Source organism: Nicotiana sylvestris, chromosome 6, assembly GCF_000393655.2.
Source record: "Nicotiana sylvestris chromosome 6, ASM39365v2, whole genome shotgun sequence".
In the NCBI taxonomy this organism is placed as follows: Eukaryota; Viridiplantae; Streptophyta; class Magnoliopsida; order Solanales; family Solanaceae; genus Nicotiana; species Nicotiana sylvestris.
Genome location: NC_091062.1, coordinates 2116525 through 2135818, shown reverse-complemented (window position 1 = coordinate 2135818; position 19294 = coordinate 2116525). Strand labels below are relative to the sequence as shown.

The following is a 19294-nucleotide window of genomic DNA, read 5'->3' as shown; positions in this document are numbered from 1 at the left end:
ACGATCTCAAAAAGAAGAAAGTATACGTTCAAGACGTGTAGAGACCGAAAAAAGATCCGGTAAAAACAGGTATGAGCCCTATATGGGACCTGCGAAAAAAGACTCACGGTCAAAACAGGATAATTAAAGGCACGATCATAGATCAAGAAACAGAGAATCAGGTTCTTCATCAAGATTTAGGAACGAGCGAAACAACTATGAGTCACGGGATGATGATATAAATTTAAAAGAGAGATTCGGAGGTTACAACTTCAACGTCAGCACCTCCGAGCTCGTAGCTGTTTTGAAAAGCATGGGAGATAAGGTTCGATGGCCAAAGGAAATGAGATCGAATCCAAACAGGCGCAACCCTGACCATTGGTGCGAGTTCCATAATGACCACGGGCATAAAACAGCAGATTGCAGATTTTAACAAAGTGAAGTTGATCATTTATTAAAACAAGGATATCTTACTGAGTTGTTCAGCGAGAAAGGCAAGCAAGCTTACATGAAGAATAGACAGAAGCCTCCAAAACCACCTTCTCCCAAAAGAACTGTTAACGTTATAAGTGGGGGTGAAGACATCAATGGTGTATCATATACTGCAGCTAACAAAACTTCCAAAGTAACTATTACCCAAGGGAAATGGGTGCAACATGTTTTAGAAGAAGGCAATATTACATTCAATGATGCAGATACAGATGGCATATTAACCCCTCATAACGATGCACTGGTAATATCTTTAATTGTGCATGATACTAATGTGAAACGAGTTTTGATTGATCCAGGTAGTTCCGTGAACATTATTTTGCTAAGAGTGCTACGTGAGATGCAAGCTGAAGATAGAGTAATACCAAAGGCGCATACTCTATCTGGATTTGATAATTCCAGTGTCGTCACGAAAGGAGAGGTAACACTCACCACTTTTGCTGAAGGGGTCATCAAAGATACAAAGTTCCAGGTAGTAGACATGGAGATGGCTTACAACATGATTCTGGGGAGACCATGGATCCATGAAATGGATTTTGTTCCTTCAACCTTGCATCAAGTTATCAAATTTCCATCGCCATGGGGAATCTATCAAATTCACGGAGATCAACATATATCCAGGGCTATTAACTTCGTTGCATATACAAGCACGAGAAGTGAAGGCAAATAGCAATCACCGAAGGCAGTTGAGGACATCACAACACAAAAATCAACTGAACAAGGGCGAAAAGATGTAGACTCAAGGCTTGATACCATTCAAGAACCAGAAGAGAATGAAAATATCAAAACAACGATAGAGGAATTAGAACCTGTCGTGTTATTTGCTCAATGGCCTGATAAAAAAGTTTATGTCGGAGCTAATCTTGACCAAGGAATGAAAGGTAAGTTAATTGAATTTTTGCAAACTAACATGGACTGCTTTGCTTGGTCCCACTCCGACATGACAGGAATACCACCGGAGGTGATGACTCATAAACTAAATGAAGATCTGTCATATCCTCCTGTGAAGCAAAAGAAAAGAAAGCAGAGAACTTTCAAGAATCAGGTGATTCAAGAAGAAGTCCAAAAATTGCTAAAAATTGGTTCTATTCGAGAGGTAAAGTATCCTAACTGGTTAGCCAATACTGTTGTGGTTCCAAAGAAAAATGGTAAGTGGCGGGTTTGTGTAGATTATACAGATCTTAACAAAGCCTGCCCTAAAGATTCTTTTCCACTACCACACATAAATTAATTGATTGATGCAACTGCAGGTCACGAATTATTAAGTTTTTTAGATGCATATTCAGGTTATAATCAGATTAAAATGGATCCGGGAGATGAAGAAAAAACTTCATTCATAACAGACAGGGGGACTTACTGTTATAAAGTAATGCCCTTTGGTCTAAAGAATGCAGGTGCAACGTATCAGAGCTTAGTTACCAAAATGTTTCAGGAATATTTAGGAAAGACTATGGAGGTATATATAGATGATATGCTTGTTAAAACTCAGTACTCAAAAAATCACATATCACACTTATCTGACACATTTTCAATTTTGCACAAATTTAATATGAAGTTAAATCCCGAAAAATGTGCATTTGGCGTTGCATCAGGCAAGTTTTTGGGTTTTCTTGTTTCTAATCTGGAATTGAAGTAAATCCTGCATAGATTAAAGCCATTGAGGAAATCCCTGACATAATTTCAAACATGAAAGAAGTTTAAAGATTAATAGGGAGAATCGCGGCCTTAGGAAGATTCATCTCTAAATCATCAGAGAAGTGTTTTAAATTCTTCTCAGCCCTTAAGAAGCAGGATCATTTTGAATGGAATGAGGAATGTCAACAAGCACTTAGAAATTTGAAAACGTACTGATCAAATCCACCTTTGTTGGCAAAACCAAAGGCTGGGGAAAAGCTACTCCTCTACCTTGTTGTTTCGGAAGTGGCGGTAAATGCTGTTTTGGTCCGAGAAGAGCAAGGTAAATAATCTCCTATCTATTACGTAAGTAAATCTTTGTTAGATGCAGAGATGAGGTATCCTCAGTTAGAAAAACTTGCACTTGCGTTAATCATGGCATCTAGAAAGTTAAGACCTTACTTTCAGTGTCACCCTATCGTTGTGGTAACTACCTACCCTTTACGTAACATATTACATAAGCATGAGTTATCAGGTAGGTTAGCTAAGTGGGCAATAGAGTTAAGTGAATACGAAATTTCATACCAACCTAGAACTGCTATAAAATCACAAGTATTAGCTGATTTCGTGGCTGATTTTAGTCAGGGAATACAGTTAGAAGCAGAAAAAGAATTACAGGTGTTCAATGGAGCTAACCCAGGAACTTGGACTTTATTCACTGATGGCTTATCTAATGTGAGAGGGGCAGGTTTGGGGTAGTATTGGTACCACCTACGGGTGAAACCATTCAGCAAGCTATTAAATGTCATTCCATAACTAACAATGAGGCAGAATATGAGGCTATGATTGCAGGTTTAGAATTGGCACAGGAACTTGGCATATATCAGATTATAATCAAGAGTGATTCACAACTCGTAATTAATCAAATGCTGGGGACTTATACAGCCAGGGAAGCAAGGATGCAGTAGTACTTGGAAAAGGTACGGGAATTGATAAAACAATTTCAAGATTGGAAAGTTAGACAAATACCCAAGGACGAAAATCTTGAAGCAGACGCCGTAGCTAATCTCGCATCTGCGATCGTCGTGGCAAACGATGCAAATGCCTCAGTGATACATTTATTTCATTCAGTTCTTGATCCTGATGCGAATGAGGTAAATTTTAATAACTTAACCTGGGATTGGAGGAACGAAATTGTTGCTTTTTTGCAGTATGGAACTGTCCCTGATGACAAGAAAAAGGCTTATGCGCTTCGAAGATAGGCCACTCAGTACTGCTTAAAATAAGGCAATCTATATCGTAAAATGTTCAGTGGTCCCTTAGCAAGATGCCTTGGACCTTCGCAAACAAAGTATGTAATGAGAGAAATACACGAGGGTCATTGCGGGAATCATGCAGGTGGAAGATCACTAGTAAGAATCTTAATTAGGGCAGGTTATTACTGGCCTAAAATGGAAGAGGAGGCAGAAAGTTTCGTGGCCAAATGTGATAAATGCTAGAGGTATGGTAACAATATGCATAGACCTGCGGAATTATTACATCTGGTCATTGCGCCATGGCCATTTATGAAATGGGGAATAGATATCGTAGGTCTATTACCACAAACAAAAGGACAGGTAAAGTTTTTGCTTGTTCTCACTGATTATTTTACTAAATGGGTAGAGGCAGGTGCATTCAAACAGTTGCGAGAAAAGGAAGTCAGAGACTTTATTTGGCGGAATGTCATATGTCGATTCGGCGTACCAAATGAGATCGTATGTGATAATGGTCCTCAGTTTATTGGAGCTCAGATCACGAAATTTTTTCAAAGCTGGCAAATTAAAAGGATTACGTCAACACCCTATCATCCGGTGGGTAATGGACAGGCAGAATCAACGAACAAAGTCATTATCAACAATTTAAAGAAATGACTAGAGGAATCAAAAGGAAACTGGCCTGAAGTGTTACTTGGAGTTTTATGGGCATATTGCACAACTGCAAAAACAAGTATAGGAGAAACGCCGTTCTCATTGGTTTATGGAGCTGAGGCTTTAATTCCAGTTGAGATAGGGGAACCAAGTACACGGTTCACACATGCGACACAAGAATCTAATGACGAGGAGATGGGGGTCAACCTAAATTTACTCGAGGGGCGGAGAGAAGCTACTTTAATAAGAATGGCAGCACAAAAGCAAGTCATAGAATGATACTACAATAGAAAAGCACGCCTCAGGTTCTTCAAAATTGGGGACTTCGTTCTTAAAAAGGTTTTTCAGTCTACAAAGGTAACAAACACAGGAAAATTAAGTCCAATAAGGGAAGGACCCTACAAAGTGCGTGATGTTGCAGGAAAGGGAGCATATGAACTGGAAACAATGGATGGCAAGATACTACCTTCACATTGGAATGCTGTTCATTTAAAGAGATAGTATTTCTAAGGAAAACCCACGGCCAGGTATAACCATTTTTAATTTCATTTTTGAATTGTTAAAATTTTACTAACGATTTTAGATGATAGGAACGCTAACCCGTACTAAATGATGAGTCACGACCTGTAAGGCACATGGAGTAACCTAAAATTCCTGGCCTAAGGTTACAATTATTCTGATAGAAATGCAAACGGGTTATGCAGTCTTCATCTATAATCGTCCCTCCGAGTCCCGTATGTTTTTTCTTTTCAGGAAAAGGACCAAACGAGAGAAACTATCAAGTGCTCGAGGCTTCATACTTCAACACTCAAACACTTGGGGGACTACATAATATACACGGACATGTGTATAAAGAAGTCAAAGCAGATTAAGGAAAAATCAAGCCTGAAAGAGTCAAGTGCAGAGTAAAAGTCATAAAGCCACGAGCTAAGGCCAAAGAAAAACCTCACTATAGTTAGGATAAAGGCTATGTACTAAAACTGGTTATAAGGAAAAAACCCGTGTCTATTATTCTTCATTTAAATCTGTTACAAGAAAAACAGTTACGAGAAAGTTATAGATGTAATTCAAATACATGTAAAGTTTTATTCGGAACTAGACAAGGTTCAAAAATAAAAACTTGTCAAAGTTATTTTAGAGAAACATGTGTATTCCTATTTCTTTTATCGTATGATAACACCATTATGAAGTTGAGACGTCTTCTTCATTAAGTGTCGGAATATAAAAGGGTCCCCTTTCATAAAACTCATGTTTAAATTAATCATGAGGTTAACAGAAGCATTTTTCGGAAAACAAAAATGCAAATTATTCTGTAAGTCCTTAAAAATAAAGGCGAGAATAAAGCAAGCAGAAGTTTAAGATAAAAAACTTCTTAATATGTACAAAAAAATCTAAGACTAAGTTCGAACTTAGTCATAAAACAACGAAATTGTTTAGATTGCCCCAAAACAGACTTGGGGACTGGCGTTTCCAAAATCAACCCTCAAATAAAGCTAAGGGTTTGATTACAATCTTCTGTATTGGGAAAAATTGCATTTATATATGCAAGTGACATGTTGAGATAAGTGGACTGGTCAAATATTCAAAGAATTATAATTAGTCAAGAGGCACGGGCAGCAGTAGAAACGAGCAAAGGCAAAGGAAGAGGCACTGGAGGACATTTGAAGGATTCAGTGCCCGTACCTATTTAAATCATTTATCAAAAGGAATGGATCTGACCATAATAAAGAGCGCAGATACGGAATTCGACAGGTATTATATACTGGATACGTTAGAGAATTTGTATTGATTACAATGATTGTGTAACGTAGCATTCAATGTCTTTAATTATTCATAATAGCCTCATTATGATTTAGAGGAAACGCATATCTTCAAGATACCTATAAAAGGGAGGTATATGGTCACTTGTAAAGACAAGACACAATCGGAATATACTTTGATTCACTTGTTTTTCTCCTGATTACACTCTGGTTACTCTAAATTACTTTCTTCTACATATTCTTTTGATTATCAGTAACCCGCATTCTTCTAAATTCTAACTTTGACTGAAATTCTATTTTTTGGTTAAACAAATTGGTTCCGTTACCGGGAAACTGATAATCTATTTTCTTTTCACTTGACCTTCCTTGTTACATCAATTATGTCGAATAACAATTACACCCCAGGAAACCAAGAGAACCAACAAAGTCAGAGAGGCCCACAAAATATTAACATTCAAGTTCCAACTCCGCAGGACTCTCCACGACAATCTCGTGAGGGTACTCCTGATGGATCTCAAATAAACGAGTATGCTCAATTTGAAAATGTTGAAGTTGTTGATGAAGCTTTGCAGAAATTAATTACTGCTCAGGTCAACAAAGCTGTTGAGGCCAAAGAAAAACCTCACTATAGTTAGGGCAAAGGCTATGTACTAAAACGGGTTATAAGTAAAAACCCTGTATCTATTATTCTTCTTTTGAATCTGTTACAAGAAAAACAGTTACGAGAAAGTTATAGATGTAATTCAAATACATGTAAAGTTTTATTCGGAACTAGACAAGGTTCAAAAATAAAATCTTGTCAAAGTTATTTTAGAAAAACATGTGTATTCCTATTTCTTTTGTCGTATGATAATACCATTATGAAGTTGAGACGTCTTCTTCATTAAATATTGGAATATAAAAGGGCCCTCTTTTATAAAACTCATGTTTAAATTAATCATGAGGTTAACAGAAACATTTTTCGGAAAACGAAAATGCAAATTATTCTGTAAGTCCTTAAAAAAAGGAGAGAATAAAGCAAGCAGAAGTTTAAGATAAAAAACTTCTTAATATGTAAAAAAATCTAAGACTAAGTTCGAACTTAATCATAAAACTACGAAATTGTTTAGATTGCCCCACTAAAAGACTTAGGGACTGACATTTCTAAAACAACCCTCAAATGAAGTTAAGGGTTTGATTACAATCTTCCAAAATCAAAACAAAAATAAAATCATTTGAATGATTAAAACTGGTCACTGAGAAGTTTGTGGTATTGAGGCAGGAACGTCAATAGTAGCAGGCTCAATTTGGGCAGTGCATCAGCAGGCGCGACTTCAACTTGGCTTGCAGCAACGGGCTCGATCGGGTTTGAAATAGTCATGATACCCGTATCAGCTTCAACATTCATGAGAGCTTTAGCCACGGGAACTTCATCCATGGGAGAAGGGAAGTCCTGAGTTTGTTGAGCCTTTTCAATGGTTTCGTTGATTTTAGATAACTCCAACTCCAGGTTGAAGTTTTCTTGGCCAGCTTCAAGTAGGGTATCACGACAGGAATTCAAAAAAGCCCAACTTGCCTCAACAGCAGATATTTCTTCAAGGATCTCATAATCCTTTTCCCAAGCAGCGATCTCATTTTTAGCTCTTCATTTTCAGCCAAGGCGGAGTTGTGGGAAGCTTGAAGAGAGGCATGGGAGCATTCTAAAGCACACACCTTATCAGAAGATATTCTGAGGTCTTCTTGTGCTTGAGTCAAATTTTGCACAAGCTCCCTAGCGTAAACTTCCTTTTGCTTTAAAAGAGCCTTTTATTCTCTTATCTCTTCACTAGCTTTAGATAGCTGCTCTGAGAAGGAGGACTCGAGACGCTTTTTGTCTTTCTCTGCTTGGTGTGAAGAAGCTTTTGTAACCACCAATTTTGAAGTTAAAGCCCGTACTAGTTGATCTAAGGTATTCTTGCTCTCTTGTAAGCTCTCTATATCAAGCTGAGCACTCTCAAATTGCCCCTTCCAATTGGTTGCTTCCAATTGAGAGTCGCATGATATCTTCTCCAAAGGGGCAATTCTTTTCATCAATTCTGTGCCGATAAGATTGGCCTAAAAAAAGAGAAGAAATAAGAATCCCAAAGATGAAAAATTTTGCAAAGTAAAAAGGGAGAGAAGGAAAATACCTTCAGAGTGGCATGCACGATATCATTCATTAAAGTCAGGGAACTATGGCTCTCCAGCTTTGCTTTTTCAATTGGGCCAATAAGAGGCTCCAGCCATACATCCGCCTGACCTGACTTTCTCAAAAGGATATTCTCAGCAGGAATTTCAATAGTTACCCGCCTCATAGCGGCACTTCTACTTGAAGATCCCGTTTCAGTATGATGAACTATAGGAGGGGGAATAGTCAAAGGAGGAGCCGAAGAAGAGGTAAGAGCAGTAGAAGAAGGAACAGAAATAGCTGGGGCCGGTAAAGAAGGAATCACAGGCTCGGGTAATGAAAAAGATGATAAAGGTACTTCGTCCAAAATAGGCCCGACATCTTCACGACCAAATCCACTAACGAAAAGTTGGTCGATAAACTCACGAGTATCGTGGGGAGTGACGTCATCATCAAGAATTATTATTGGGGTTTCAACAGGTTCGATAAGAGAAACCGAAACTTCAGCTTCATCATCGGAAACGATGCGTCTCCTAACTCGTGGCCTCGTTACCAAGGAACTCTAATTTTCCTCTTCTTCAGAATTTTCCTCTTCAGCAGCCTTCCTTTTCGCAGAAGAGGAACCCAAGACTATTTCTCAGGCTCTCTCTAAAGAGATACGGGTTCCCGAAGGAGTACGAGTCCCCAAAGAGACACGAGAGGCTGCAACTGCTTTAGCAGTAACCCCTCGAATAGCAAATCCTGACAAAAAGAAGGATAAAAGTTAAAACATTAAAGGAGAATATAGGCACGAAAAGAACAAAATGTGAACTCTTACCATGAGTATTTACCTTCCAACCAAAGCGGTTAGAAAGTGTTTTCCAAGATCTACCGTCCATTGGCGCGATCTTCAGCAACTTATCTGCCCAACCACGGAAATTGGGAACACCCACCACAACTCCCATGGTTGCTAAAAAAAGGGGGGGAGGTAAAATTAGAAAAGCTGATAAACTTGAAAGAAGAAGGTATGAGAGGGATAAAAGACCTACGTGCAAAATTCTACTTCTCAGGGAAGGGAACATTATCTTCACCCACTAAATCAACAGTGGGGGCAGCAACAAATCGGCATACCAGCCACGATCTTTGTCATCTTCAGGGCTCACCAAAACCCTCTTACTCCTGGCTACTAGTGTAAAAACACTATTACGAAAAAGCCTAGGTGAGTAAAGATGAATCAAGTGAGGGAAAGTAAAAGGAGCTTCAGCTTTAGTGGCTAAATGCCTTAAACAGGCAACAACCCTCCATATGATTGGGCCAATTTGACCCAAACAGACATTGAAGAAATGGCAAAATTCAAGAATGACTGGGTCGATTGCTGGTCTAAACCCTAAAGTAAAAGGGTAAGTGTCAACAAAAGAGAACACAGTTAAATAGGAAGTAATTCTCTGATTCGGATTAGGGATAGTAATGGGAAAATCATTACTCCAATGATAGTCCTTACGAACCATAGGAGTCAAAACCTCTGTAATTTGAGTAGGGTAAGCATTGACATGATCTAATGCGGAAACCTGATTTCTAAGAGATTCCCTGTCATGGTAAAAAGACAATTCTGAAGGGATTATCTCATCTACTAAAGGTTCAGAATGATATTTACCCCTAGAAGAAGATTTGTGAGAAAGGGAACCTATGGTTTTAGAGGAAGGGCCAGAACCAGAAGAAGACATAGACGAACTACCTCGAGTAGATCCTAAACTACGAAGTCTACCTCCCCTTCTATGCCTAACAGGGGCATGGGGAAGGAGTCAGTAATGGAAACTCTCTCAGGGTTAGGGCTTGGAGAAGACATATCAAAGAGGAATGATCTAAGGAAGAAGTAAACAGAGATTTGGAGAAATAAGTGTTCAATAAGCTTTATGTGATAAAAGACAAGGGAAAAAAATTATATTTATACCTATAAGCAACCGCCAAAGGTAAAAGTGCGGAGGTGGAAAGACCATAATTATGATAACTGGCACTTCATTAATAGTGGAACCGTAAAAACCTTGAAAAAGGCTGCAAAAACTGCAGAGCCAATGGAAAATTGATACGTGTACGGAATATTAAATGGAAGTGACAATTGAAGCGTCAATTTTGTCATAGCATTAATGGTGACAAAAATTCTCGTTTTAATGAAATACACTTCCCAAATATTCAATTGATGAATAAATGGAAAGTGAGGGGACTATCTATATTGGGAAAAATTGCATTTATATATGCAAGTGACATGTTGAGACACGTGGACTGGTCAAATAGTCAAAGAATTATAATTAGTCAAGAGGCACGGGCAGCACTAGAAATGAGCAAAGGTAAGGAAGAGGCACTGGAGGACATTTGAAGGATTCAGCGCCCGTACCTATTTAAATCATTTATCAAAAGGAATGGATCTGACCATAATAAAGAGCGTAGATACGGAATTCGACATGCATTAAATACTGGATATGTTAGAGAATTTGTATTGATTACAATGATTGTGTAACGTAGCATTCAATATCTTTAATTATTCATAATAGCTTCATTATGATTTGGAGGAAATGCATATCTTCAAGATACCTATAAAAGAGAGGTATCTGGTCACTTGTAAAGACAAGACACAATCGGAATATACTTTGATTCACTTGTTTTTCTCCTAATTACTCTCTGGTTACTCTAAATTACTTTCTTCTACATATTCTTTTGATTATCAGTAACCTGCGTTCTTCTAAATTCTAACTTTGACTGAAATTCTATTTTTTGGTTAAATATCTTCCAAAATCAAAACAAAAACAAAATCATTTGAATGATTAAAACCGTTCACTGAGAAGTTTGTGGTATTGAGGTAGGAACGTCAATAACAGTGGGCTCAATTTGGGCAGGTGCATCAGCAGGCGCGATTTTAACTTGTCTTGCAGCAACAGGCTAGATCGAGTTTGAAATAGTCAGGATACCCGTATCAGCTTCAACATTCATGAGAGCTTCAGCCACGGGAACTTCATCCACGGGAGAAAGGAAGTCCTGAGTTTGTTGAGCCTTTTCAATGGTTTCGTTGATATTAGCTAACTCCAACTCCAGGTTGTCGGCTTCAAGTAGGGTATCACGACGGGAATTCAAAAAAGCCCAACTTGCCTCAACAGTAGATTTTTCTTCAAGGATCTCATAATCCTTTTCCCAAGCAGTGATCTCATTTTTTAGCTCTTCATTTTCAGCCAAGGCGGAGCTGTGGGAAGCTTGAAGAGAGGCATGGGAGCATTCTAAAGCACGCACCTTATCAGCAGAGATTCTGAGGTCTTCTTGTGCTTGAGTCAAATTTTGCACAAGCTCCCCAGCGTAAACTTTCTTTTGGTTTAAAAGAGCCTTTAATTCTCTGATCTCTTCACTAGCTTTAGATAGCTGCTCTGAGAAGGAGGACTCGAGACGCTCTTTTTCTTTTTCTACTTGGTGTGAAGAGGCTTTTGTAACCGCCAATTCTGAAGTTATAGCCCGTACTCGCTGCTCTAAGGTATTCTTGCTCTATCGTAAGTTCTCTATATCAAGTTGTGCACTCTCAAATTGCCCCTTCCAATTGATTGCTTCCAATTGAGAGTCACGTGCTATCTTCTCCAAAGGGGCAATTCTTTTCATCAATTCTGTGCCGATAAGATTGGCTTAAAAAAAAGAAATAAGAATCCCAAAGATGAAAAATTTTGCAAAGTAAAAAAGGGAGAGAAGGAAAATACCTTCAGAGTAGCATGCACGATATCATTCATTAAAGTCAGGGAACTATGGCTCTCCAGCTTTGCTTTTTCAATTGGGCCAATAAGAGGCTCCAGCCATACATCCTCCTGACCTGACTTTCTCAAAAGGCTGCTCTCAACAGGAATTTCAATAATTACCCGCCTCATAGCGGCACTTCTACTTGAAGAGCTCGTTTCAGTATGATGAACGATGGGAGGGGAAATAGTCAAAGGAGGAGCCGGAGAAGAGGTAAGAGCAGTAGAAGAAGGAACAGAAATAGCTGGGGCCGGTAAAGAAGGAATCACAGGCACGGGTAATGAAAAAGACGATAAAAGTACTTCGTCTAAAACAGGCCCGACATCTTCACGACCAAATCCACTGACGAAAAGTTGGTCAATAGACTCACGAGTATCGTAGGGAGTGACGTCATCATCAGGAATTATTATTGGGGTTTCAACAGGTTCGGTAAGAGAAACCGAAACTTCAGCTTCGTCATCGGACACGATGCGTCTCCTAACTCGTGGCCTTGTTACCAGGGAACTCTCATTTTCCTCTTCTCCAGAATTTTCCTCTTCAGCAGCCTTCCTTTTCACAGAAGAGGAACCCAAGACTATTTCTCGGGCTCTCTCTAAAGAGATACGGGTTCCCGAAGGAGTACGAGTTCCCAAAGAGACACGAGAGGCTGCAACTGCTTCAGCAGTAACCCCTCAAATAGCAAATCCTGACAAAAAGAAGGATAAAAGTGAAAACGATAAAGGAGAATATAGGCACGAAAAGAACAAAATATGAACTCTTACCATGAGTCTTTACCTTCCAACCAAAGCGGTTAGAAAGTGTTTTCCAAGATCTACCATCCGTTGGTGAGATCTTCAGCAATTTATCTACACAATCACGAAAATTGAGAACATCCCCCACAACTCCCATGGTTGCTAATAAAAAGGGCGGGGGGGGGGGGTAAAATTAGAAAAGCTGATAAACTTGAAAGAAGAAGGTACGAGAGGGATAAAAGACCTACGTGCAAAATTTCACTTTTCAGGGAAGGGAACATTATCTTCACCTACTAAACCAACAGTGGGGGCAGCAACAAATCGGGCATACCAGCCACGATCCTTGTCATCTTCAGGGCTCACCAAAACCCTCTTACTCCTGGCTACTAGTGTAAAAATACCATTACGAAAAAGCCTAGGTGAGTAAAGATGAATCAAGTGAGGGAAAGTAAAAGGAGCTTCAGCTTTAGTGGCTAAATGCCTTAAACAGGAAACAACCCTCCATATGATTAGGCCAATTTGACCCAAACAGACATTGAAGAAACGACAAAATTCAAGAATGACTGGGTCGATTGCTGGTCTAAACCCTAAAGTAAAAGGGTAAGTGTCAACAAAAGAGAACCCAGTTAAATAGGAAGTAATTCTCTGATTCGGATTAGGGATAATAATGGGAAAATCATTACTCCAATGACAGTCCTTACGAACCACAAGAGTCAAAACCTCTGTAGTTTGAGTGGGGTAAGCATCGACACGATCTAATGCGGAAACCTGGTTTCTAAGAGATTCCCTGTCATGGTAAAAAGACAATTCTGAAGGGACTATCTCATCTAATAAAAGTTCGCGTAAAGGTTCAGAATGATCTTTACCCCTAGAAGAAGATTTGTGAGAAAGAGAACCTCTGGTCCTAGAGGAAGGACCAGAACTAGAAGAAGGCATAGACGAACCACCTCGACTTGATCCTAAACTACGAGGTCTACCTCCTCTTCTGTGCCTAACAGGGGCATTGGGGAAGGAGTCAGTAATGGAAACTCTCTCAAGGTTAGGGCTTGGAGAAGACATATCAAAGAAGAATGATTTAAGGAAGAAGTAAACAGAGATTTGGAGAAATAAGTGTTCAATAAGCTTTATGTGATAAAAGACAAGGGAAAAAATTATATTTATACCGATAAGTAACCGCCAAAGGTAAAAGTGCGGAGGTGGAAAGACCATAATTATGATAACTGGCACTTCATTAATAGTGGAACCGTAAAAACCTTGAAAAAGGCTGCAAAAACTGTAGAGCCAATGGAAATTCAATACATGTACGGAATATTAAATGGAAGTGACAATTGAAGCGTCAATTTTGTCATAACATTAATGGTGACAAAAATTCTCGTTTTAATAAAATTCACTTCCCAAATATTCAATTGATGAATAAATGAAAAGTGGGGGGACTATCTGTATTGGAAAAAATTGCATTTATATATGTAAGTGACATGTTGAGACACGTGGACTGATCAAATAGTCAAAGAATTATAATTAGTCAAGAGGCACGGGCAACAATAGAAACGAGCAAAGGCAAAGGAAGAGGCACGGGAGGACATTTGAAGGATTCAACGCCCGTACCTATTTAAGTCATTTATCAAAAGGAATGGATCTGACCATAATAAAGAGCGCAAATACGGAATTCGACATGCATTAAATACTGGATACGTTAGAGAATGTGTATTGATTACAATGATTGTGTAACGTAGCATTCAATGTCTTTAATTATTCATAATAGCCTCATTATGATTTGGGAAAAACGCATATCTTCAAGATACCTATAAAAGGGAGGTATCTGGTTACTTGTAAACAGAAGATACGATTGGAATATACTTTGATTCACTTATTTTTCTCCTGATTACACTCTAGTTACCCCAAATTACTTTCTTCTACGTATTCTTTTGATTATCAGTAACTCGCGTTCTTCTAAATTCTAGCTTTGACTAAAATTCTATTTTTTGGTTAAACATGAATGCTTGCAAGGTTTTCTAAATGGTTAAAGAGACACTAGGGAAGTGACTTTCTCCTAGGTGAATACTTGACGGGTTCTAAAGCCTAAGGCAAAGTTGTTATATTGGGGATTACGATATAGCCAATGCACGAAATTACTCACTCTATACCTCTCGGTAGCTTGAGTGACTTTTCCCTAATTGACTTTCTCAAGGCCAATTGGGTGTCAAAATTATGCAAGCAATATATGCTCAAGTCGGGTATTACTATCTCTAGGTTTAACCCTTTAATTGGGGCTATCAATCTCTTGAATACACCCCAATTCCTTGTTGGACTGATTTTCCTAGACTCAAGCTCTCTTTCTCAAGAAGAGCCCAAGTCAAAAAGGCACAAATTAGTATTTGCAACCACTAATTCAACATGAAAGATACAAATCAGTCCAAATATCAACCACCCATAAACATCTAAGCCTTAAAACAAAAGACCCATTAAATACCCATACTAGGGTTGAGCCACAATCCTAACTAATGGGTCTAGCTACTCATAATAATGGAAAAATTCAGATATTTAGATGAAGAATAACACATATAATATGATTACAAGCTAAGATTTGAAGATTCAATGTTAAACTAGCTACAAATTACTCAAAATGGACTAAAATCGTCGTTCACGTGCTCTGCTAAGATAAAGATACCCCAAAATATGAAAAAGAAGTATTTATACAAGGCCGAATTTTTTGGACAAAAATACCCCCGACGGAGGTACCGCGGACCGCAAAAAATACACCGTGTCCGCGGTGAGGCCTTTTGGCTTCGTTTCTAAGTCTCTGAATCTGGCCACCGCAGACCGTATAAAATGCACTGTGGCCGCGGTGGCTTCACTGCGGACCGCACAAAATGGACTGCGGAGCGCGGTGGCTTCCAACTTCTAAACTCCCAACTCTTTGAATCCCCTCTCCGCGGACCGCATAAAATGGATTGCGGCCGCGATGAGGCTACTGCTGACGCGAACAATCTACCGTGGACCGCAGTGCTTGAGCTTTCAAAATTGCATCTCTCTGATCTTTTCCACCGCGGACCGCAACAAATGCACTACGGTCGCGGTGAGGCTATTGTTGCTGTGATGGATTTACTGTTGTAGCAGTGCTTTGACTTGTTCTTGGTACTTGAGCAGGTTTCACTCCTTTTTGAACTGATTTTGACTTCCTTGTCACTTTTTGATCAAACACTGCTAACAAGCACAACATGTAAGCTTTCGGGATTACTTGTATACATTTTTAGTTCAAAACTCAAGCAGAATGGAGTATAAAATAGACTAAAATCCCTAGTTATCAACTCCGCCAAACTTCTTCAGGAGGCTTATTTCCATAGAATATATATATTTATGTTTATCTATAATCGGGTACCGAAGTGATAAGCTTCTTCAGGAGGCTTATTTCCAATAGAGTACTAAATAGATAAACATATTTACGGCGGAGTCCCATATGGATAAACTTCTTTAGGAAGCTTATTTACAACGAAGTACTAAATAAACATCTATAATATAATATATTTATAACAAACCCCTTTTATTACTCTTTTCTGCTTTTTTGTTTTTTGTAGCTTCTATTAATATCAGTTTTGCACCTATCCAAAACTAAAGGATAATAGCAAATGCCAAAGGTGTATTATACTATATATATATCAGTCAAGAGGAGAAAGCTTCAGTTATTACTATGCCTAACCACTATTATTCGACTAGGTTTATACACTATATAAAAAATAATTTTGTTTATAGGAACCCCTTACGTTCATTTGTCACTTATAACATTCACATTTGAATACGAAATATTAAAATATTAAATACGACAACCAATTAATAAGTTTTGTTTGCTCACGGAATGTAATGAAGAAAGCTACTTTACCTATAATAACGACATTGAAGGAACTCAATTTGTATAAGTAAGCTCATCACGAGTAAAATACTTTTGAATTCATACCTTTGTAATACTTTTGATTTGTGCACCATGTCCTTTTTCTGCCCTACCAACAATCACGGGCGAAGCTATGTTGGCCTAAGGATAGTCAATTGACCACCCTCATCCGAGCCTTCAAGGCTTCAAGTCAAATATCCATACAAGTCTAAAAACATCATATGAACTCAATCGCGATCAAAATATAAAAATAACATCTAAAATTGAACAGCAGGTGTGCTCCGCTTTCCGCAGAAGCGGGTGCGCAAAAGTGGGAGCCCATTCGCAGAAGCAAAATCAGGCGGCCTAGACTAGGACCGCAACTGCGATAGATTTTCCGCAGGTGTGGCGCCTCAGATGAAGCCAATTCTCCTTCGCCCGAAAAATTAAGCTACGTATAAAGTAAAATATTACGTGTAATTGATTAAAAGTAAACTTTAAACACCCTTGCATAACCTAATGACAAAAATGTTCAATTAAACATCTAATGATTAAACGGATTTAGAATAATTTACTCCAATATATAAAGCGAAACTTAACCATCCAAAATCAGTCCGAATGATTAGCGCCTGTAAATTAAACACAGAACGCCCGTCATTAAAATGCATTATAAAACATCTCTCTATAATAACATCACTATAAGGACACTTCGCTATAAAAACTAATTCTTCTCGGAATCAAATGTTATATTTTGTTATAATATATGTTCTTTGTAACAATAATTCGCTATAACATTCAAAAATATTTGAAACAAGCGATGCCGTTACGTAGAGGTTTTACGGTAAAAGTAGAAGCTGGTATAAGCCATCAATGGAAAAACTGGATAATTCGATCTTATATAAATTTCCTAATGTATTGAGACTAATATATACAGTCGGATCTTAAGGTTTTGGCCGACCGGATTACACAAAAAAAAACGTTCCGTTCCAACCTCCACCCAGAACTCGATCCGCCGCCATGCTTCGCCGCCTTGTTACCAGCTGATATCACTTCATCTTTACTGAAGTCAGCATTCCTCAGGCTCATCCGTTCAAAACATATTAGAAAGCCGGCTCGGTCGGCGCTGAAAACCGAAACGGCGGCGCTGTTGATGAGACGAGGGACGAATCAAAGCAGCCAAAGCTCGTTTCACTAATTCGCCTTCAACAGTACCAATTCGTACAAGTGAATTTGTCATCGCCGACCGCCTCATATTCAACCGGTTTGAATTCGAATTATAAGACGACGATACTGTTTGAGTACTACTACTACTGCTCCTTCGAACATCCATTTTCTTATGCATACTACAACGGAATGAACCTGGATGTGTCGTCGGCGAGCACATACACGCCGCCTTCTTCTGAGGTAGAGATTTGTACTGCCGGTTCCTAGTACTCTCCCGGTTCATAACAGAAATAGACCGGTTCGGTGACATCTCACGGTCCAGAGAGAACTGTATGGATGAAGCAGAAGACGACGACGTCCTAGAGGTGGACGAATAAAATCTTCCGGCAGGCGAAAGTGAACGTAACACCGGTCCGGTTGAGCGCCGAGCAGAAACCGCCATTTTTTGCTGTTTTACAGTTATTTATAGAGAGAGAGAGAGAGAGGGAATAGAAAGGGAGAGAGAATAAGAAGAATATTTCTTATCTGCTGAATTTACAACGGAGGTTCCACTCGAGGTATATATTTATAGCAGTTTTCCTTTTTTTTTTTTTTTTTTTTTTTTTTTTTTTGTTTTGCTGGGCCTATATTAGCTTTAATTGCATGGCTGACCCTCTATCTTTTTTAGAATTCTATTTCGGTCTAGATGCGCGTTAATATTCTGTTAACACATTAACTTGACGGTTAAGAAATCTCAAACCTTATGCACATTAATTTATTTTTAATTCTATGTCTTATCATATAACATTTCCAAGATATTTCTTTTAAAAGAAATTTTGAAAAATGAAGTTTCAATATGTGCAAAATTTTGGTTCTTTATGCTTACATAGGCGGAGCTACATGCACCCAAGGGGTGTCTTCATCGGAAAATTCCATTGTTTAGCTCGGTAATTTTATATATATATATATATATATATACTATATAATAATACCCCTTGACTTTTTGGTGAGTTTATTCTTTATATTTTGACTTTTCTTAATGAAAATTCTGACTCTATCACTGAATACTTACGTTTTTTAACGATTTAACAATAATAAGATGAAAATTGAAGTTCATTTTAAAAGTAATCAAACTTCTAAATGACATTTCGATAGAAATAATTACAAGCTAGAAGAGGCTAGAAAAATTCAAAAATAAAACTTACTTTGTAGATATTAATCTCACGATGTTCTCTTTCTCAACAAAATTTTGTAACACGTGATTACATGAAAGTAACTACAAAATAATTCATATATACACGGAGGAAAGGGAAAATGATCTTTGCATAATAATCTTGTTGGATAATATTTAAATCTACCAATGTTGTATTGAAAGAGGAAGCTTAGCTTGGAGCAATAATAAATTAATTTCCGTATAACGTATAGGTCACGGATTTGAATCGTAAAAACAACGACTAATGCTTGTATTATAGTAGACTGTTTACATCACACACTTTGGGATATAATCCTTTTCTGAATTCTGCATGAACGCAGGATACTTTGTGCACCGGGCTACACTTTAATATCTCGTATTATTATTCATTCACAGCACAATAGAGTGAGACTAGCCAGTTAGGAGTTAGACTAAGAATGTCATTGGTCGGCTATTGATGCAGGGCTTTATCTGCTAGTTTTACTATACCAGCCATCTATTTCGTATTTTGTATTCTGTATTTCATATCTCTTATATTGCTGTTATTTTATTAAGCATTTTTATGGCACTAATATATCGGCTCCTGTTGCTTTTTTGAGTCGGTGGTCTCCTGGAAACAGCCTCTCTACCCTTCGGGTAGGGGTAAGGTCTGCGTATATATTACCCTCCCCAGACCCCACTTGTGGGATTATACTGGATCGTTGTTGTTGTTGTTGTGTACATTAGGAAAATATGCTAAAATTCT

The 19294-nt window shown here is 38.3% G+C and overlaps 1 protein-coding gene across 1 annotated transcript; it reads right to left on the bottom strand.

Moving 5' to 3' along the window:
* Window positions 1-17085: 17085 nt before the first annotated feature.
* LOC104240041 (uncharacterized) lies at window positions 17086-17902 on the bottom strand. Its single transcript, XM_009794826.2, has one exon. It carries the CDS (start codon window positions 17818-17820, stop codon window positions 17305-17307), a length of 516 nt encoding a protein of 171 aa, XP_009793128.1. The 5' UTR covers window positions 17821-17902; the 3' UTR covers window positions 17086-17304.
* Window positions 17903-19294: the final 1392 nt, after the last annotated feature.